Genomic DNA, 19,585 nt, shown 5'->3' with positions numbered 1-19,585 from the left:
TGGAGGCTCAATGCTCCTCCTCGGGCCCACTTCACTTCACAAGGACATGGCAGGGCACTGGGTGACTGGGTCTGCAACCCTAAATCACTGACAACGGGGCGCGGGAATGAGGGACCCCAGCTTACTGGCAGGACCCTTTACCTGGGAAGGGTGAAACACCACACTGGTGACTTTCTTGGTGTGGCCTTTGAGGGTGGCCAGGATTTGCTCAGAACTCTTGTCAAAGACGACGACGTTTTTATCCGCCCCTCCTGCAGAAAACCCAAGTGAGACCCAACAATGAGTCACCCCACCCGCCTCCCTCTGCTGAAGACGGTGCTTCTGTCCCCAGGCCAATGCAGAGGACAGGAGCGTGCCTCCACCCCGCCGCTCTCCCCACCTCGGCCCGCGGGGCCAGCTCGGCTCTCACCAGTGAGGATCTTGTTGGTGTCAGCCGGGCAGAGGTCCAGGGCGAGGATCCCGGGAACGCTGGCGCTGTGCAGGCCCTGCGCGGAGGGCACGGCACCGAACCCAGTCATGGCCGAATCAAGGCCGGCCACGGAGCCACACCACTCCCCCACTTCCACCCCGGGCCCAGGGGAACAGGAGCAGCCTCTGTTCCTTAGCCACTGCGCTTGGCCTCCTGGAGGCAGCACCTCCCTGGCCGCACCACTGGGAAGGTAGTGCGAGAACATAAGCCCGGGAACTCGGCAGCCGGGACCCCCCTCCCCACGCTGGCCCGCCCACCCCAGCAGTAGCCGGAACCCCCCTGCCTCCTAGGTAGAGGAGACCTGGCCACTCACCACGTGGGAGGCCACCTGCCGGTATTTGCTCAGCTCCTCCGGCTTCACCAGCTCCTCGGGCACAGTCTTCCCTCTCTTGGGAAAGGAAAAAGCCCCGCCACAAAAGCAGCAGTGAGCACAGGATTCAGTGAGCCCTCTTTCCTCCAAGGCGTCAGCCGCCTCCACCGGCCAGCCCCCTCCTGCCTCTGGGAGGACTCACCTTCTTACGCTCCGTGGTCAGCACAGTGGCCTTGTCTTGGAGCTGGGGAAGAGAGGGGAGCAGGCGCAAGGTGAGACCCAGCGATCTGCCAGGACGCTGGCCGCACCTCTGCTTTCACAAGTGGTGCCTACACTCTCGACCTGCTGAGTTCTATGCTTCGGGCTCACGTGTGTTACCTTTTCTTTTTTACCCCCCCAACCTGATGAGGGGGTGCTGCTGGCCTTACTTCACGCAGGAGGACACGGAGCCTCAGGGGAGGGAGGTCACCTGCCCACGGCCTCAGAGGTGACAAATGGCTGAGTGAGCACCTGAGCCAGCAGCGCCGGGCTCTCAGACCGGGCTCACACATGCGCACCAGGAGGAGCGTGGAGATGCAAGGTGAGCACGGAAACTGCTTGGGCAAGACACACACGAGCAACTCCTACGGAAGGGGAGGCCCGTGAGTACAACAGAGGCTCTGGCCCTGGAGGCCTGCCCACTCAGCCTCGTGGAGCGTGCCTTTGAACCTGAGGCTCAGGCTATCTGTCCTGTCTCCCTTGAAAACCTGTAAAGGGTTCTACCATCTGCAGAAGTCCAAAAACAGTAAGAGCTCCAAGCTGCACCGTCAGTAACTACAATCTTTTAGAGGCACCTGGGTGGCTCAGTCAGTTGAGTGTCCGACTTCGGCTCAGATCATGATCTCACAGTTCATGGGTTCAAGCCCCGCGTCGGGCTCTGTGTGGCAGCTCAGAGCCTGGAGCCTGCTTCCGATTCTGTGTGTCCCTTCTCTCTCTGCCCCTCCCCTACTCATGATCTCTCTCTGTCTCTCAAAAATAAATAAATGTTAAAAAAAAATAAATATATAACTACAATTTTTTAATTCCCTCAAGCGTAGAAAACAGACACTGTAATTCTCGGTTTAGAAGGGAAATGGAACACGGAATTGGTTAAGTCAGCCCAAGATCAGAAAGCTTCTAGGAGACCTCAGAGCACAAACGCCAGCAGTGGCGGCAGAGTTGGTACCTAGGGCCACCTGCTGAGCCGCACATGGGGGGGTGGTTCTAGTCACGCTGTGCTCAAGGCAGACGGCCGGTGAGAAGCGGGGGGCCCACCAGCATTCCCACCAAGTGACCTCCCACAACATACCTTCTGGATAATCTCAGGGGTCATTCCCACCAGCTCACCCAAATCCATCGGCTCGCCTGCACCCTGAAGACAAGAGAGGTAAAGGTGAGGAGGGCACAGAACGGCCAAGACACCTGCAGGGGAGCCACGCGAGACAGCACGCGCAAGGGGCTGCTGACGGCGGGGGCGGCACACTCACCCCGACGCTCGGCTGCGAGCTCGGCACGGCCTGCGGCACGATGAGGCCGGCCTGCGGCTTCAGGGTAGCCAGAGCTGGGGGAGGAGAACACGTTAGAAGCGGGGGCCTACCGAGCAGGACCAGGCCAGAGTGGGGAGGGGCAGGGCAGAGGCCGCACCTTCTCGGGCGGCGGTAACCTCCTTCGTGAGACGGGCAATGACGCGGCAGGCGGCGTCGTGCTGGTACAGAGCGTGCGACAGCTCCTGGCGGGTGGTCTGCAGCTGCTGGCGCAGGGTGAAGCTGTGCAGCATGACCGCGTCCTGGGCGGGGGGCGGGGGGGGGGCACTGCCATGAGGCTCTGGGCAGGGGCAGGGGCGCCCAGCAGGAGAGCCAGCCCTTAACCAAGAGGCTACTGCCACCTCCTTCCACGGCCTGGACCAGGACCGGCAGCGCAAGGGGCCCTGCATGTGTAGGCGCCCCATCCCCGTCCCCTCTAATTTACTGGCAAATCTGGATGTCACGCTGCCACCCCCCGCAACGGGATAATAATGCCGCTGCTGACATGCACAGGTTGCGCTCATTGCGTCAGGGACCGGGTGAGACGGTCACTTGAGACACATTCGTTCCTTGATCTTTCAGAGCACCTATTCCGTACCAGGTGCCACGCCTGGCACAGGGGATACACCAACGAATAAAACAAGTCCCCGACATCACAAGGGTGACGCTCTAACCTTGTTCTGATTCTCCTCAAACCTGAGAGGCTGGCATGCGTTCTTGTCAGTCAGGAAAACCAGGGCTCCCACGGGAGCTAGACGCCCAAGGGCATCCGGCAACTGAGCGACAGGGGGCTCAGCACGGAACCCAGATCGATGTGACTTCGACAGCCGGGCTCCTCTCCACGACCACCCTGCCCCTCCAGCCAAAACACAACGTCCATCCTTTCTGCCCAAGACCTAGCGTGGTGACCCGCTCTCCTCAAGTGGAGAGCCATCCGTGCTCTTCCGGGGACTCACCCACTCGTCCTGCAAGGCTTTCAGGATAGCTGGGATGCTGGTGGCAGAGGGAGGCTTGGGCCGGATCGGGTGAGCAACTGCAGAGAGAGGGAGGGGGGGTGTGGGGAACCGTAAGCCGGGGGGGCTCTTCCTCTCCTTCCCCACTGCCTTCCCCTTTAGCCTCCACGAACGGAGCCCCACCTCCCACCCCGCTCAAGCTCGGAGTTAAGACAGCTCTGGGTGGAGGCCAGCCGGCAGGCACCTTTGATGTCAATGAGCTGCTCCTCGGACAGAGGCTGGTTGTTGATGGGGTCGGTGCCATTCTCTGCAATATACTTCTCAATGAGCCGCCGCTCATAAACGTGATTAGAGACAGGGGACACGCAGGGATGTTCTGGGACTTCATTGGAGACTGTGGAGAAAAGGCAGGCAGTGAGCTCGGGGTGGGGAAAGGGACCTTGGGATACGGAGATGCCTCACAGGCTACTGACTCCAACAAAACATGTCCCTGCATTCAACAGGAAGCAGGACATGACACTGGGTATGCAGCATCCCTGCATCTTTTCTAGCTGCCTAACGAGCTTCTCCATCGCTCCCCCAACAGGGAGTCAACAAACGATTCTGCGTGACCATGGTGTGTCACGCACCTACCGAGCAGTCAATAATCCCCACCTGTCTCCGTCTGGAACGAAGATGCCTGGGCATCCCTCATACTCTACGACAGAGATGCCCACGGCCACTCGCATCTCTTCTCTGGAGCCCAGGTGGGCTTTTAGACAAAGAAATTACACAGCAACTCAAGAGTGACAGCAAGAAGAAACGTTTACATGGCATTTATCAGGGGCCACGACTATAAACAAACACTTTCTGTAGATTAACCCGTCCTCACAACAACCCCCAACAGAGGGATCATTTACACGCGGGCCTCAGGAGACCACGAACCCCTTGAGGATGGGGATTACGGCTGCTCCCTGACTTCCAGAACAATATAGATGCCCAGCAGGCACCCAGGAAACACCTCACGTAAACATCAGAAGGAAGGATGGTGCTGGGAATATGGGAGGGGGAAAAAAAAACCTTCCTCAAGACTGAAGGGAACAACGCACGTGAAAATACTCTGCAAGCTGCAATTTCTTCAATATGAAAGATTCCTTTTTCTAGCCATCATTTCCCTTCCTCCCTCTTTTTTTTTTTTATGGATTTATGGAGAGGTTCCGAGAGCAGGGGACTGCAGAGCTGCAAGCAAATACAGAAAGGGATGATCTCGAAACCTGATGGATCAATGAGAATGCAGAACATCTGCGCGACTCACTGAACTACAAGGAGAGTCGGCACAAGGCATGAAAAGGGCATGGATTCAGGGGGCACAGAAACGAGCCCCACCCCCCATGCCAGGCTCTCCTTGAGCCTTAAAACATCGTCCTCTGTAAAAGCCAGATCGTCATGTCAGCTCGGATGAGGTCACAGGCTTGGAAGCGCAGCGTAGACCAAAAAGGCTTTATAAATGTGCGCTGCGTTTGGTAGCTGTGCAGCCTGAGGCTGGGAGGCAGGGGCCTGGATTCCAGCCCTGTCACTGCCTCGAACTCACTGGGTGACCTTCGCCAATTGCAGAATCTCAGACCACCCGAGCGGGACCACCGGCGTCATCCCATGCAATGCCCTCTTTCTGCAGAGGAGGAAACTGAGGCCCAGAGCCTGCGCCAGATCACAAAGCCCATCGGGGGGGGGGGGGCCTGCACAAGCCCGATCCCTACCCCACAGCTGTCGCCCTGCACCAGCTCCCTGCATCCAGGCCTCAGTTCACTGAGTAAACGAGGTGGCTGGCCTCGGTGACGTCTGCGACAATAAACTTGAGGCGTTATGTAAACTGTGAAGCGCTGCGCAAATGCACCCCACGCGGAGGAGGAGGAGGACCCCCGCGCTGACAAGCCGCCGCCCTGCCCCCCCGGGAGCCCTGCTGTCGCCTCCGCCGCGACCGCGGTACCGCAGCGGCCCGCAGCTCCTCCCGCCCCGCGCTCCGGCCCCCTGCGACCCGCGATCGGCCGCAGCCGACACTCACTCGAGCAGATGAGGGACATGGCGCCGTCGCTGCGCTCCGAGGCGCCTCGCACCGGGCTCCGGGATTCGCTTCGGCGGCGCCGCGGGCCGCTTCCGGTCTCCCGCTGTTTCCGGGACGCTCCGCGGCTGGCGGGGAGCGGCCCCGCCAAGCGATGCTAGCGTAGCGCTTCACGTGGGGCTGCGGCCGGTCGCGCGCCTCAGCCTCCAGCACCTAACGGAAACTGCCCTTTCCCACAATGCATCTGGGCAGGAAAAGGCCCGCCAGGGAACACTCGGCCGTGTCCGGACAGGCTCGGCTCCTTCCGTAAAGCTTTCCCGGGGGCGGACAAGGATTCGGAACTACATTTCCCATGTTGCAGTGGGAAATTAAAGCCAAAGCAATGAACAACACTGTTGAGACCCGTGCTTCGCTGGTCCTTGGGACCGTTGTCTTGCAAACATCTTAGTGTACGAGAATTTCCGAGCGAACTTGTAAAAATGCATATTCTTGGGTCTGCCTTAGAAAGTCTACATTTTCAGTCAGCCCCACGTCATTCTGAGGCAGACGTATCTCGCACTACCCTTTGAGAGACTGCTAGGTGACCGGGGAAGAAACCGCAGATGCAGATGGACAGAGAAACTTGCGCTGGCCAAGAAACGCTTCTGGTCCTGCGTCTACTACCGATTTGCACTGTGATCTTGGGCAAGTCATCACCTTTCTGCCCCGTTCCTACATGACTCAGCTAGGCTGGAAAAAGCTCAAATCTGTCGGTTCTAAGTGGACATCTGTAAGATAAGACACTCTGAGGAATCATGTACAGAACAGGTGGTGTGGACTATAAGGGATCCAGACAAAGCAGGACAGACAGGTGTGATCTGTGAAGTCTTCTTGGCTGAAGAGGTGTGAATGAGCTGGATTTTGACCGGTGGGCAATATTCAGATAGAAGAGAAGAGAACAGAGGGCATCCCAAGAGGAGGAAGACCATGAGCAAAGGCTTGGCAAGAACAGTTGCAAGTGTATAGAGCAGTAAGGCAATAGTGGCCAAGAGCATGGACGCTGAAGTCAGACTGTGGGTGATCTAATCCCAGCTCACCCAGCTAGCAGACTCTATTAACTTCTCTGCCTTAATTTCCTCGTCTGTAAAATAGGGAGGATGATAACAAAGGTTGAACTAACTCACAGGGCTGTTGTGAGGAGTTAATATTAAAAAGTGCTTTGTACTTTGCCTGACACAAAATAAGTACGATATACCTATTCGTGTTTGTTATCATTATCCCTGAGGCCGAGCAAGATTGTCCAAACCACTATTATCTCTCCGTTGCAGCAGTAAAATAGCATCCTAATTGGTCTCACTTCCAGCCTAGCCTCCTTCTAATCCACTTTTTATAGAACAGCCAGTGATCCACTTTCCATGAAAAATCTATTTCTGCTACTCCTAAGGCTTTTAATTCATTCAACAAATATTGATTGGGTGCCTCCTAAGTGCCAGGCTCTGCTCTGCTAACTGGAGATACAAACAGTGATGGTGAACAACATTTCTGCTCTCTTGGAGCTTATGTTCTTTTCCGGGGGCGGGGGAGGGGAGGCATAGACAATCAACTCTAAGAAGAAAATTCCAGAGAGTGATAAAAGCTGAGAATAAAACAAATCAGAGTAAGATGGATAGGAAGTGGTGTGGATGGGAGAGGTGGGCTGCATTAAAAAAGGTATTCAAGGGGTGCCTGGGTGGCTCAGTCAGGGTTAAGCGTCCGATTTCAGCTCAGGTCATGATCTCACGGTTCATGGGTTCGAGCCCCGCGTCGGGCTCTGTGCTGACAGCTAGCTCAGAGCCTGGAGCCTGTCTTTGGATTCTGTGTCTCCCTTTCTCTGACCCTCCCCCGCTCATGCTGTCTCTATATCTCAAAAACAAATAAAACATTTAAAAATAATAAAAAGAAGAAGGGTATTCATTCAGGGAGAACATCTCTGAAGAGGTGACATTTTTGTTGAGACCTGAATGGGGGAGAGAATTTCTGGCAGAGAAAACTTGCCCCCAAGTCCTGTACCATCTAGCCCCTGCTGACCTCCACCTCACCTCATCTTCTCTCCAGCCACACTCCCCTTTTAAATCCTCAAACTTACTCCCTGTGGCTGGTTCCACTACTTGTGCCTGGCACACCTCCCTCTTCTCTCCTCCCCTCCTATTCCCTCCAAAGGAAACTTCAATCTCATTTTAAATGGCACTTCCTCTGGAGCTTTTTTCTTGATCCGTTGCCTGAAGGGTAGTCCCCACAGCACCCTGTAATTCCCCAAGCCATTCTGGTAGCTATAGTCATTTACTTATTTAATTGTTCACAAGTATGTGTTTGATAGCTGTGTTCTCCACTGGAGTCTGAATGCTGCAATATCAGGAACCATCATTGTTCTGGTCACTGTTGTCACTGTGAGTCTAACACAGCACCGGGCACACAGCAGAAACTGTTCTTGGTTGAATGACAGGCTACCTGGCCGGCCAAGCATCTTGCACACTTGGATGTGGTAGGAAATACAATGGATCCATTCAGGCAGGGCCTTGAACCAGAGGCAGTTAGACTTGGGGCTGGAAGTTGAACAGAAGCTGAGTTGTAGAGTGATAACGACACTTCCAAAAGATTCCTCTGGAAGAAATTTACTGGACGGGTCGGAGAAGGACACACTGGAGGAAGGGAGCCAGTAATTCATTTGTTGGACAAATCCTTCTTGAGTACCCACTGTGTGCCAGTCAGGCACACTACTAGGCATTAGAGATACCACTGTGAGCAAGGGCAGAGCTGTCCTTATACTGAAGAACTTACGGTTGTAGCTGAAGAATGGAGAAAACAGAATCCTTTCAAGCCTTGTTAATTTCAAAAACCAGCCTCTCAGGGATAGAAAGGATACATGGAAATTGATTTTGGAGTAAGTCTTACAGGTAAGAACTTGATCTCAGATTCCTCCCCACTCCCCGCAATCTCAGCCTCCCACAAGGGAGGTAAAGATCCCTTAGGCAGGGAAGGAAGACACAGTAAAAAAAAAAAAAAAAAAAAAAAAGGGAGAGGGTGCAGGGAGATCTATGCATAGCTGTAGATGGGTCCTTGAGAAAGGAACGCCATGCTCCCTAGGTCATGGCTGCTGCTACTTGGGAATTAAAGGGACATATGGCCAATAACCTAGAAAATCTCCATTTCCCAGGTAGATGCAGTGGCAGCCTGTGTGGAAAAGTGACAGAAGAGCAGGCAAGACAATGCAGTTCAACTGACAGTGAGATGACTGCCCCTCCCGCTCCCCAGTTTGGCCCCATGTTATACACTCTGAAAACCAAGAATGGGAAGAACTGTCTGAGATTGATTTTTTTATTTTTAATGTTTATTTATTTTTGAGAGAGATAAGGAGACAGAGCATGAGTGGGGGAGGAGCAGAAGGAGAGGAAGACACAGAACCTGAAGCAGGCTCCAGGCTGTGAGCTGTCAGCACAGAGCCTGATGCAGGGCTCGAATTCATGAACTGCAAGATCATGACTTGAACCGAAGTAGGACACTTAACTGACTGAGCCACCCAGGCGCCCCTGTCTGAGATTATTTCTACTGCTCAGGTGGAAAAGATTTGAAAAGAAAGTGACTTGTCATAGCAGGTGGGGTGGGGAGAGTTACGTTACATTTTTTCCTTCCTTCCTTCCTTCCTTCCTTCCTTCCTTCCTTCCTTCCTTCCTCCCTCCCTCCCTCCCTTCATTAATGTTTAGTTTTGAGAGAAAGAGTGTGTGAGCGGGGTAGGAGCAGAGAGGGAGACACAGAATCCAAAGCAGGCTCCAGGCTCTGAGCTGTCAGCACAGACCTGATGCAGGGCTCAAACCCGTGAACTGCAAGATCATGACCTGAGCAGAAGTTGGACACTTAACCAACTGAGCCACCTAGGCACCCAAAAAGTTACATTTCTTGCACAACAGTCTGTTACCGGGAGATTGGCAGTCCTACAAATCAGAAACATCTCACAAGCAACTGGAAAACTGCAAGTGTTAGAAAAGCTACAAGGTGAGACCCAGTGTGCTACCAGAGCCTGTCCCAGAAGAGAGACCCTCAGCTTAGGGAGTAATGAGGGTCCCGAGGAAGATGGATGGATGCCGCTGAAAAACATCTGAAGGAGAGAAACAGCTGGAGGAGGTGAGGGGCTGCTTGCTGCTGAGTTGTGCCGTCTGGGAAGAAGGCAGCATTAGAAGGCTGATTCTGGGAGGGCGTGAGAGAGTTCTGTTTGAGAGTGTTTGAGGTTCAGGAACTGTTTTAACATCTAAGGGGGGCTTACCTACGGCAGCCAATGTGAGAGAGGCAACTTGGATTTTTTTGCTTTTCATGTTGGCTCTAGTACTTCCTGGTATCCCCACTCCCCACTACGACGTGAAGTATTTTAGGAACTTACAGTGCTGTAAAGTTGAAACAGCTGAGGTCAAGAGAGATGAAGCAACAATGCCTAGAATCACAAAGCAGGCAAGGGATCACCTGATTCCAAACCCTTGGTGGTTCCCCCTCACAATCTTGCCCTTTTTGAGTGTAGAAATGGGGCCTGGGAGTTGGTTCCTTTCCTTCTCTGTAATTGAGTGAGCATTCGGGAGCCATCGGCAGGATTCGGGTGCATTATTGCTCTCAGGGGGAGCGGACACATCCTTGCGGAGCCGGTACCGCTTACTGCGTCCCTAACACCTTTTCCCTTTGTACCTTTTTAGCGCAAAAGTTCCTCAGAAGACCAGGTGCCTCTTGGTTAGAACTACATTTCCCACAATACCCGGGAAGTACTGCTTGAAACTACATTACCCGGAATGCTGAGGGCTTGAAGGCAGGCTTCGACTTCGAATGTCGAACATTCAGTTCACTTAGTGTACAACCCAGATATAGCCACTTCTTCCCCCCTTTTCTGCCAGAAACTTCCGTTCCCAGCTCGAACTTCCGATCCCACTCTTTTTTTTTTGGTGGAAAGACTTGGCGGGGGGCGGGACGGGGGGGGGGAAAGAAACGTGAGCAAGAGGGTAGGGCGCATGCGCCCATCGCCCAGGGTTGGAGAGGGAGGGGGGCCGGGAGGTCCCCGGCAGCATCCCGCCTTGCGCGTGCGCAGATGATAAACCAACGCCCCGGAGTTGAGGCGCGGGTTTGGTGGCGCGTTTTAGCGAAGTCGCACGTGAAGGGCAGTAGTGGCCGGAGCCCGGTGAGTGCCAGTCGCGACCGGGGCTCGGGGGCAGAACGCAGGACGGGGAGGCGGCAGCCGCTGCAGGTGGGAGCAGGGCGGAGTCGCGAGGCCTGGCGGGCACGAGTGGGGAGGGGTCCGACGACTCCCGGCGCGGGGGAAACAAACTGGGGACCCGGATCCTCGTTGCTATGCGACAGGGGGCGTCGTTACTAGGTAACCGGAGGTACGCGTTTCCGGGGTGAAGAGGGTTCGGAGCGCTGCTCAGAGGTCCGGCAGAGGTGTGGCGGCTCTCAGGCTGGGTTAGGCTAGCGCTGAGCCTCTCGCCCCCGCCCCACGGCCCAGCTTCCCGCGGCGTCGTTTTGAGTCCCTTGGGGGTTATCCGGAGCCCCTTGGGATACCCCGAACCCATGGGCCGCGCCGCGTCCCTTGCCAGAGACACCACCCAGCAGGGCTTGGCAGGGGACTTGCTGTTCGAAATAGCACACGCCGCCGACACCCTGTGTGGGGGAGGCTGGGCCCTGGGGAGGAAGCTGCCCCTTTGCCCGTCGCCCTGCCCCCAAACAGTTGCTGGGCGGCAGCTGTCAGGGGTTTAGCGGGGGCTGCCCCCACCTGCCGGGACGCTGACTTCATATTCCTCAGTGGCAGCTTCGCCCCGTCTAGGAGCTTCCTTTCAACGCAGCTGTGCTTCCCCGGCGGCCACTGCATATTTGGATCAACTTTAAAATAAGCCTCCTCTCCCCATTTCTCCCTTGCTACCTTGGCGAGCTTCTAATACTCATTTAACGAGCATCTGTTAGTCATCGTTCTGTGCCAGGCACCCAAAAAAAGTTGTTCAGTCCAACCGGAGGCACACGGCGTCTAATGGGGGAGGCTGGCATAGAAACCGCTAAATTATGCTACAGTGTAAAGAGCGGAGTATTGGCAGTGTGTGAACTGCAACATTTCTATTGACACTTAAGATTTGGAAAGTTCTTGCAGAAACACGTCATAGTTCTTAAACCTGCTTAACCCCGTTTGACACGGAGGAGACTGAAACTCAAGTGGAGCAATAGGCATAAGGTAGTAGCTTCTCGTTTGGGGCAGAATGGAGCCTGGGATGGAAGTCTGGGTTACCTTGTGCACTGCCGCACTTTAGAGGCATTGCCTAGAAGAGACATTTTCCTTTGCTGCTGATCATTTCTGGCAGCTGTCTGGTGATGCATCAGAATCCTCGATGGGCTCTACAAACAACATCCCGAGCCCCGATTTAGGAGCGTCTAAGGTGGCAGACATCCTTGCTTGAACGGGCTCCACAGACTTTTCTGCTGGGCGACCAGAGCTGAGAACCGCTGCTTCCCTGGGGTAGCTCTGAGAAGGACGGGGGAAATCAGGGCCGGCAGAAGGCACTAAGTCAGCTGCCCCTCCTGCCACGTAGTGATTCATGGTGTGAAAGGAAGCTAACCGGAGGAAGGAACCTTGGCAGGGGGTGTGTGGACTGCCCCACCCTGCCGTCTTGGCAAACCACTGCTAAACATATAGTGCCTTCTCACTACCATAGTCAAGTGCAGCAGTTTCCCCGGCCGAGCCGGCTTCTCCTGGCCCTGCTCCAGTTACCTGGACAGGAGTGGCAGGGCTGGCCCCAGTCTTCTGCTGTCCTCATACCTCTTGGTACAAATCCATGACCTGTGAGTCCGGCGGGTGGGTCAGCTCCTAGAGGGGACTCTGATGTCCTCTCACCTTGAGCTTGTTGATATTTGGTGGAACTTTTAAGGGTTTCAAGGACCACGGTTTTTCTGAGGCCGCCCGTGGGGTGTGGAACGAGCAGAAAGGCAAGATTCGGACCCTGGGTTCTTGAAGCAGTCCTCACCCAGTTCTGCCACGTGAGCTTGAAGAACACGCATGACCTCGCTCAGCCATAGTTTTCTGAGTAAAATGTGGAATAGCGGTACCTTGTAAGATTGCCATAAGAGTTCGGTGAGATACTGAAAAAACAAGCATTTTGCACATTATAAAGCACAATACACATACACAAGTAAACATCCATGCTTAACATCATTCTCTCTCTCTCTCTCTCTCTCTCTCTCTCTCTCTCTCTCTCTCTCACACACACACACACACACACACACACGCACACACACTTTGTTGAGTGCCTACCATTTGAGGCCAGGCCCTGCGGCAGGTGGAGATGTGTAAGACCTGCTTCCTCTCAGAGCTCGAGACTGCTTCGACTCTTGATGCCATGGCTTCTCTTTATGAAAAGTATTTGGTTGGGCTGCAGTGAGGAGGTGCGATGACAGTGAGTCTGATTCTTGCTGCGCAGAAATAACCTGGAAGAAGCGAGAAGGACTCCTGTTAAATAAAACAATTTGGAGAAATGGACCAGCCACTGATCTGCACTCTTATCTGCAAAGGGCACCCTCTAGAATCCTGGTAGATTTGGTTTCTGGCACACTTCACAAAGCCAGCTGGCCAGGCGGTGATGGCCTCGCGCGGAGGGTGTGTTCCAAGGTCCCCCGGCTCCTGGTGACTGAGGCAGATGGCCGCTTGGAAGTCAAGGCTAACACAGAATGGGGGAGGCTGCCATGGGGGGAACAGCTCACATCACCCTGACCTTCTAGAATGAAGGAGATGACATCTGATCCCTCCTGGTGGAGGTCTTTGGATACAGGATCCAACCCAAGATAGCAACCCTGCTCTTTAAGTCCCCAGCGTGGTTATGACCCAGATAGCTCAGGAGCTGACCTGTGCCTCCCTCATGTCTCACCACTGGCAGCCAAGAACCATCTGGTTCTTGATTTCTGCCAACAAGAGGAGAGTAGAAGGCCCCCAGCCTGACACCGCTCCCCGTGAATGCATGTTTTGCCGCCCTGCTTGACTCCACAGACCTCAAGAGGAACTTTGGGCAGGTGTTTCTGGGCCAGAAAGCCCCGGATATGATATACAGTTATAACTATTCCTTGGACTCTTCTCCTTTCCACAAAGTAAGAATAGGAACGTCTTTCGTCTCCTCCATCCTGATGGCTCTGATTTCAGGGTAACCCCCTGAGGGATCTGGTAACTGCAGAAGCTTCAAACACCTGGCTGTTCCGACATCGGGGGCATGACTTAGCCTCTGATCGTCGGGTCTGAATCCTGGAAACTCCCTGGGGCTGCAGGTTCCCTTCTGACCCTGCAAGAGAACTGGGGATTTGCTGGTGCTGTTTGCCATTTGCCGAGCACAGCGGTAAACAGAAAGGGGACTCGCAGACATTTTGGGGGGGCTGATCCACACCCACTTCAATGAATCAGTACTTGTGGGCCTTAACCTGCCTGTGGCATCTACGTTACAGATGAGCTCAGAGCGCAGAACACAGGGTGGTTCAGTGAATGGTCACCAGTAGTAATCCACGCAGATGATTGATAGATGCCAAGATGAATAATCTATTGTGTGACTTTCTAAATCACCATTTTTCTTTTTTTGGAGAGAGAGAGAGAGCTCTTGAGTGAGCAGAGGAGAGGCAGAGGGAAAGGTAGAGAGAGACTCTTAAGCAGGCTCCACGCCCAGCACAGAGCCCAATTCAGGACTGCATCTCACAACTGTGAAATCGTGACCTGAGCCGAAATCAGAGTCGGACGCTTAACCAACTGAGCCATCCAGGCGTCCCCTAAATCGCTTTTGAGACTGACTTCGGAGATGATGCAGCAGGGCAGTGTGTGTGAGGGGTCTGATAACAGATGCACCTGGGTTCAAATCGTGCTTATCTTACTTCGGTTTCTTTATCAGTAAAATGGAGAACAGTAACAGTGCCTGTCTGATGGTGGCCACGGTGTGAGACAGGTGGAGCGTGGTCAGCGTTTTATTAATAATATCTTTCCCAAAGGCTGCGCTCTCGCCCTTTGCCTACATTAGGGCCTGGGGAGTTGAGATCATCCTGTGTCAGTGGGTCTTAACTTGGCACAGCGGAATCACCTGGGGGGCTTTTACACGTTCAAGCCTAAGTCACACCCAGACAGTGACACCAGAACGTCTGAACTTGGGACCGAGCCATCAGTAGTTTGTGAAGCTCCCAGGTGATTTCAAAGAGTGGCCGCAGTGGAGATCCACGGTGTTACCTTCTCTCCCAAAGAAGTGTGCAGTTTGGAAGCAGAAGCTTGGCTTCAGACCCCGACCTTTCTGCTTAGTCCAGCGACCTTGGGCAATGCCTAAGCCCTGAGTCTGTTTCTTCTCCTTGTTGGTTACGAACAGGGACGAGGGGGCTCATGCCACCTCTCATGACGGTCCTCAGAGCAGAAGGGATACACGTGGAAGTGCTCACGCACTTCTCTGTACATCATGACCCAGCAGTAACCTTGTTTGCGTGCTATTTTCTAAGTTGGTTTCTATGTCAGCTTTATCTTAAGTAGATTATAACCTCCCTGGGAACAAAGCCTTTTACTTTTTTTTATGTCCATAACACCTAAGACCCAGAGATGGCCTTCAGATTCTTAGAACTGGGATAATCCTGGATCTCCTCATCTCCCCTAAGGCACTGAAGAATGCTTGCTGGCTCATGAACGTGCAAGTGGTAGAGAACGTGAAAGAGGAACCCCTGAATCAGATGGTCGTGCCCAGCTGAAGAAGAGAGGCCCACTTCTGCCTTTTTCAGCTCACAGGGCAGGGGCGGAGGAGGGCGTGAGGGCCGGTCACAGCTGCGCCGGCAGGGGTCCCTGCCCGTCGGGGCGCTCCGCTCACCCTGTGCTGCTCTCCCGGCAGGCCCAGCCATGGCAGGCGCAGGCAGCAGCTCGCCGCGGGGCAGGCGTGTGTTCAGAGGCGTCCTGCTGGTCCTCGTGGCCCTCGCGCTCCTGCACTCGGCAGCGTCCCAGTCCCGTGCAGACTTTGTGCCGCCAGGCCAGCAGAAGAGGGAGGCCCCGGTTGATCTCTTGAGCCAGATAGGTCGGTCTCTGCGGGAAACGCTGGATGCCTGGCTTGGCCCAGGGACCATGCACCTGATTTCGGAGGTAAGGAAGGTGGTTCCTCCCGTGACTACACACACCGGAGGAGGACAGAGGAGGAGACGTTGTTCATGGCCACCCCGTCTTGGCCACACATCCTCTCTGTGTCATAATCCCCGCCGGGGAGAGCCCCACGTTCTACAAGACGCAGCCAGACCCTTCCCGCTTTTTCGCAATCCCATTATTTGATTCCTGCCCCCAGGCCTGTAGCTCTCCTTTTGCCTTATTCCTGCCTGCTCTTGTCAGAAAGACTGGGAAGCGCGCCAGTGTCACCGGATGACGAAAGAGTCTGACTTTGGTCTAAATCTGACCGAAAGTCTTCAATTGGCAAAATCTCAAGACCTGAAAATTCCTTCCCCTCTAGAGGCAGAGGTAGCTATGACTCAGGGACTTCTGGCAGGGCTGTCTTCTTCCACCTGATGACGCCCCAGGGGTGGCATCGCATCCTTTCCATAGGTCATTCTAAGCAGTTGAGACGATCATTTATAAAATCAGTAATCTAGCAGAGCTGATGGACACCTTCTTCCCTGAAACTTCCTAGCCCTTCACAGATGCTGTTTCCACAACTGCATGATTCACTGGGAGGACCCCACTTCTGCAGGGTGATTACTATAGAGATTTGATGCCCTCCCCCCAACACACATTCAACTACTACCAGCACCAAAGTATTCTAGCAAAGCAGTTGAATGGGAGGCCAGATGTCCTGAGTTCCAATTCAGGAAGGAGAAATGGCCTGCTGCCCCAGCTGGGTGGGCAGACCTCTGGCTGAGGAGGAGGTGAGGGACGTTCCCTCCTGGCCTTGCCTGGGCCCTGCTTGGAGGCTTAAAGAAGGGCACGACTGATTAGGAGCTCATCTCCCGCCCTGCTCTCTCCACAGACCTTGTCTCAGGTGATGTGGGCCATCTCATCCGCCATCTCGGTGGCCTTCTTCGCGCTGTCTGGGATTGCTGCGCAGCTGCTGAATGCCTTGGGGCTGGACGGTGAGTGGCACGGTACTGGTCCGGTCCCCTGGGGCTTAGCCTGCCACTTCCTGTTTGTGGGAGCTTTATCTTTTTTAGGGCCGGACTTTTCCCCAGGTGCGCAGCACCTGCCAGGTTTCCCCAGAGGCAAATGTAAGAATGGCTGATGGCTGCCGCTACCTGCCGGGTGTTTGCTTCCCGTCCGGCAAAGCACTGTGCTCAGCCATAGTGTCTCATTCAGTTGTTACCCGCGGCCCAGAGCATCACTCCCATCACTCCCATTTGCAGCCGAACTAGGCTCGACCGAGGGAGGTAATCCGCCCCCAGCCGGCAGGCACAGGAGCTGACGTTCAAGCTCCTGTCTTTGTGACCCTGTGGGGCAGGATTTTGCCTTTGCAGGGGATTTTAGTTCCTTTTTTGGATCAACCCCCCTCACCCCCTGCCATGCCCTCCCCATTCAAGGTTGGCTGATTGTGTGGTTCTCCCTCTTCCAGGAGATCACCTCACCCAGGGCCTGAAGCTCAGCCCCAGCCAGGTCCAGACCTTCCTGCTGTGGGGAGCAGGGGCCCTAGTCGTCTACTGGCTTCTGTCCCTGCTGCTTGGCTTGGTGTTGGCCTTGCTGGGCCGGATCCTGTGGGGCCTGAAGCTTGTCCTCTTCCTGGCCGGCTTTGTGGCCCTGGTGAGGTCCGTGCCCGACCCTTCCACCCGGGCCTTGCTCCTCCTGGCCTTGCTGACCCTCTACGCCCTGCTAAGCCGGCTCACCGGCACCCGGGCCTCGGGGGCCCAACTGGAGGCCAAGGTTCGAGGCCTGGAGCGCCAGGTGGAAGAGCTGCGCTGGCGACAGCGGCGGGCGGCCAAGGGGCCCCGGGGTGTGGAGGAGGAGTGAGGGGCGCCGGGACAAGGCTGCCTTCGTTGTCACCGTCGTCATCGTCGTCCTCGTCCTCTTCGTCATCGTACCAAAGAGCTGCCCTGCTTCTGGATCACACAGCCCTCCTTCCAGCCCCTTGCCCCTATCTTGCCGGTCTCTGAACTGTCAGAACCTTCCTTCTTCACCGGACCCCACCCCTGGCTGAGAAAGAGGCAGACCATTCCCCCTGCCTTCTGGGGTTCTCTGTCTGGGATTGGTTCTCTTAACCCTTTCTCTGCTCCCAGCCTGCCTCTGTCTGGGTGGGTTGGAAGGGCCTCCCCCCATGGCTCAGTGAACCACACTGGGTGGTGAACGTCACTGCCACTGGTCTCCTGAGACTCAGCCAGCTCGGCTCAGCCTCCGCCTTGCCTCCTTCCTGATGCGCTCCGTCCTTCTGCAGCCCCTCCTCTGCCAGGCTTCCTTCCTCGTGGGTCTCCTTCCTGCCCTGTGCTCCGCCCACACCACAGTCCCTCTGGTCCTCCTCGTCGCCCAGCCCTGGGGAAGAGGCAGGGCATGCGGGACCTGAGGGGAAGGGAAGGGGGAAGTTCCCACACAGGGCTGGGAGCAAGGACCGACACCGGGTCTGTTCTAAGTGCCTTAATCCGAGCCAGCAGGACCCTCTGCCTGCCCGCCGCTGCTGTACTGTATGTAGGAAAGTGCACTGTGGCTGCTTTGTGTCAAGAAGAGAGTTTTCCGTCTCAGATTCTGGATTCCCCTTTCAGCCAAAGCAAAAGGTGACTGCCTCATAGGCTCGTGCCTGCAAGTGGGACCCTGCAGTGGCCATCAGATTCCCTGTGGGGATGTCAGAGACACTGAAGGAGAAAGGGGGACTCACCTGTCTGCCCAGCTCCGGAAGACTCTCCATCCCTCTCCCTCCATTCACTGCCACTAGAGTTGCCCATCAGGGGCCACCCTGGGGGCCCAGGAGGAGTGTGGAGCAGACCCACTGGAGCTGCACACCCACAGCCCCTCCCTTCACAAGCTCCAAGAGGGCAGGGTGAGCCCTCTCCTCCAGGGCTCTTGTTCGTCCTTTGAGGTTCTGGGGGAGGTGGGTGTCCTTGGCAAGGCCCAGCGTGTGACGTGAAGAATGAATTAAATGCCCAGTTCTTAACTGTTAAGGTTTGATGTGGTATCACAGCTGCAGTGAGATATATTTTTATCAGCGCTTGGTTGGTTTTAAATAAAATGCACGCTATTTTATTATCTTGTTCCACATAAAATGTATTTACTCAAAGTCTGGATGGCTTTCATTTCTCCCTCCGGATTTAGGATTTAGCTAAATCCATTCCCGTAGGGGCAGGGCCGCTGCTCTGTTTTCTTGACTTCTCCCTGCAGGGGCAGTGTGAAGCTGGTAGAGAGGGGGGCGGGGGTGGGGGTGCAAAAAGAATTGCTAGTACCAGGGACCCTTCCCTTGTGGAGTGTACCGAATGAGGAAGGCATGCTCCCTTTTCAAAACTTCCAGGAACCGCCCCCCCCCACACGGCGGAATAGTGGGGGTGTGCGGCAGGGCTAGGGAGAGACCCCTTCCCGGTTATGTGTAAGAGTACGAAAGGCTGGTGGGCCTGCGGCCGCGAGATTTCCCTGCCTTCCCTCCTTCCCTCCCCACGCGGGAGTTTCCTGTGCTGTGGTTCTCAACCTGGCCCATAAGTTAGATCAGTGTTTGGTAGAGGGGTCCAGGTATGTCCCTCCCCCCTTTATAAGCTGCCCAGGGGGCAGAGGGGCCCTCACCCTTTCTAGGCCCACAGGCCGCTGCAGCGCTGGGGCTAGGCAGCAAACTCCAGCCCCTGAGAACTTCCCCCACGGGAGGGGCCCAGGGCTCTATCAGCGAAGGCCCTGGTGATCGTCGCCTGCGCCTGGTTGGCCCCTCTCTCCCTTTCCACCCTTGTATCGCGGTTGCTCATGTCCCTGAATTCCAGTCCTGGTTCAGGTGTGGACGCCTCTACAGGTGAGTTGCTCGCGGGGCGGTCGTGAGACACAGAAAGTGGCCGTTTCCTCCACGGCCAGGAGCTTCCGCGAGGGACGGGAAGCGAACGCCTCGAGTCCCTCTCGGTAGAGGCGGGTCAGCCCCCGTGGCTCAGTCCCCAGAGAAGCGGCCTTCTCCCGGACCTCGTGCACAGGGGGCGCTCGGGGCTCGGCGATCCGTAGGGCACTAGGACCCGGCGGGGCGGAGGGGCAGCCCCTGTACCGCGCTCGCTCCCTCCCACCCTTGTGCTCCAGCTCCCGCTCCATTGTCTGGGAGCTGCGGCCGCGGGCTGGCGGCCGGGCGGGCGGCGGCTGGGACCCAGCCGGCAGGGTCGGGGCGGCGC

General features: G+C 55.6%; 2 protein-coding genes and 1 long non-coding RNA gene across 4 annotated transcripts in view; 1 reads left to right on the top strand and 2 right to left on the bottom strand.

Moving 5' to 3' along the window:
• The window catches only part of PRPF19 (pre-mRNA processing factor 19), a 10,905-nt gene extending 5,357 nt beyond the window's left edge, over positions 1 to 5,548 (bottom strand). The window contains exons 1-10 of the mRNA XM_029914577.1: positions 5,315 to 5,548; positions 3,518 to 3,667; positions 3,277 to 3,353; positions 2,442 to 2,583; positions 2,285 to 2,358; positions 2,107 to 2,169; positions 982 to 1,023; positions 783 to 857; positions 410 to 485; positions 142 to 251 (exon numbers count right to left, since the gene is read on the bottom strand). Coding sequence (XP_029770437.1) covers positions 142 to 251; positions 410 to 485; positions 783 to 857; positions 982 to 1,023; positions 2,107 to 2,169; positions 2,285 to 2,358; positions 2,442 to 2,583; positions 3,277 to 3,353; positions 3,518 to 3,667; positions 5,315 to 5,333 — 828 coding nt within the window. The 5' untranslated portion in view covers positions 5,334 to 5,548. The remainder of the gene's footprint in view (positions 1 to 141; positions 252 to 409; positions 486 to 782; positions 858 to 981; positions 1,024 to 2,106; positions 2,170 to 2,284; positions 2,359 to 2,441; positions 2,584 to 3,276; positions 3,354 to 3,517; positions 3,668 to 5,314) is intronic.
• A 2,056-nt stretch (positions 5,549 to 7,604) lies between these two features.
• On the bottom strand, positions 7,605 to 10,210 carry LOC115271593. Its single transcript, XR_003900017.1, has 2 exons — positions 9,588 to 10,210; positions 7,605 to 7,872 (listed from the first exon to the last, which is right to left on the bottom strand). It is a non-coding gene; the product is annotated as an uncharacterized LOC115271593 (long non-coding RNA).
• A 163-nt stretch (positions 10,211 to 10,373) lies between these two features.
• TMEM109 (transmembrane protein 109) lies at positions 10,374 to 18,513 on the top strand. Of its 2 annotated transcripts, none has more exons than XM_029914480.1 (4): positions 10,374 to 10,481; positions 15,175 to 15,419; positions 16,291 to 16,393; positions 16,867 to 18,513. In XM_029914480.1, the coding sequence occupies exons 2-4, from the start codon at positions 15,183 to 15,185 to the stop codon at positions 17,256 to 17,258; spliced, it is 732 nt and encodes a 243-aa protein (XP_029770340.1). In that variant the 5' UTR covers positions 10,374 to 10,481; positions 15,175 to 15,182; the 3' UTR covers positions 17,259 to 18,513. The 2 variants fall into 2 exon arrangements, with proteins under 2 accessions (XP_029770340.1, XP_029770341.1); XM_029914481.1 differs by having other exon boundaries at positions 10,452 to 10,547.
• The last annotated feature ends 1,072 nt before the right edge of the window (positions 18,514 to 19,585 follow it).

Source organism: Suricata suricatta, chromosome 11 (genome assembly GCF_006229205.1).
Source record: "Suricata suricatta isolate VVHF042 chromosome 11, meerkat_22Aug2017_6uvM2_HiC, whole genome shotgun sequence".
Taxonomy (NCBI): Eukaryota; Metazoa; Chordata; class Mammalia; order Carnivora; family Herpestidae; genus Suricata; species Suricata suricatta.
The sequence above is the reverse complement of the archived record's forward strand: the minus strand, read 5'-3'. Positions and strand labels throughout refer to the sequence as shown.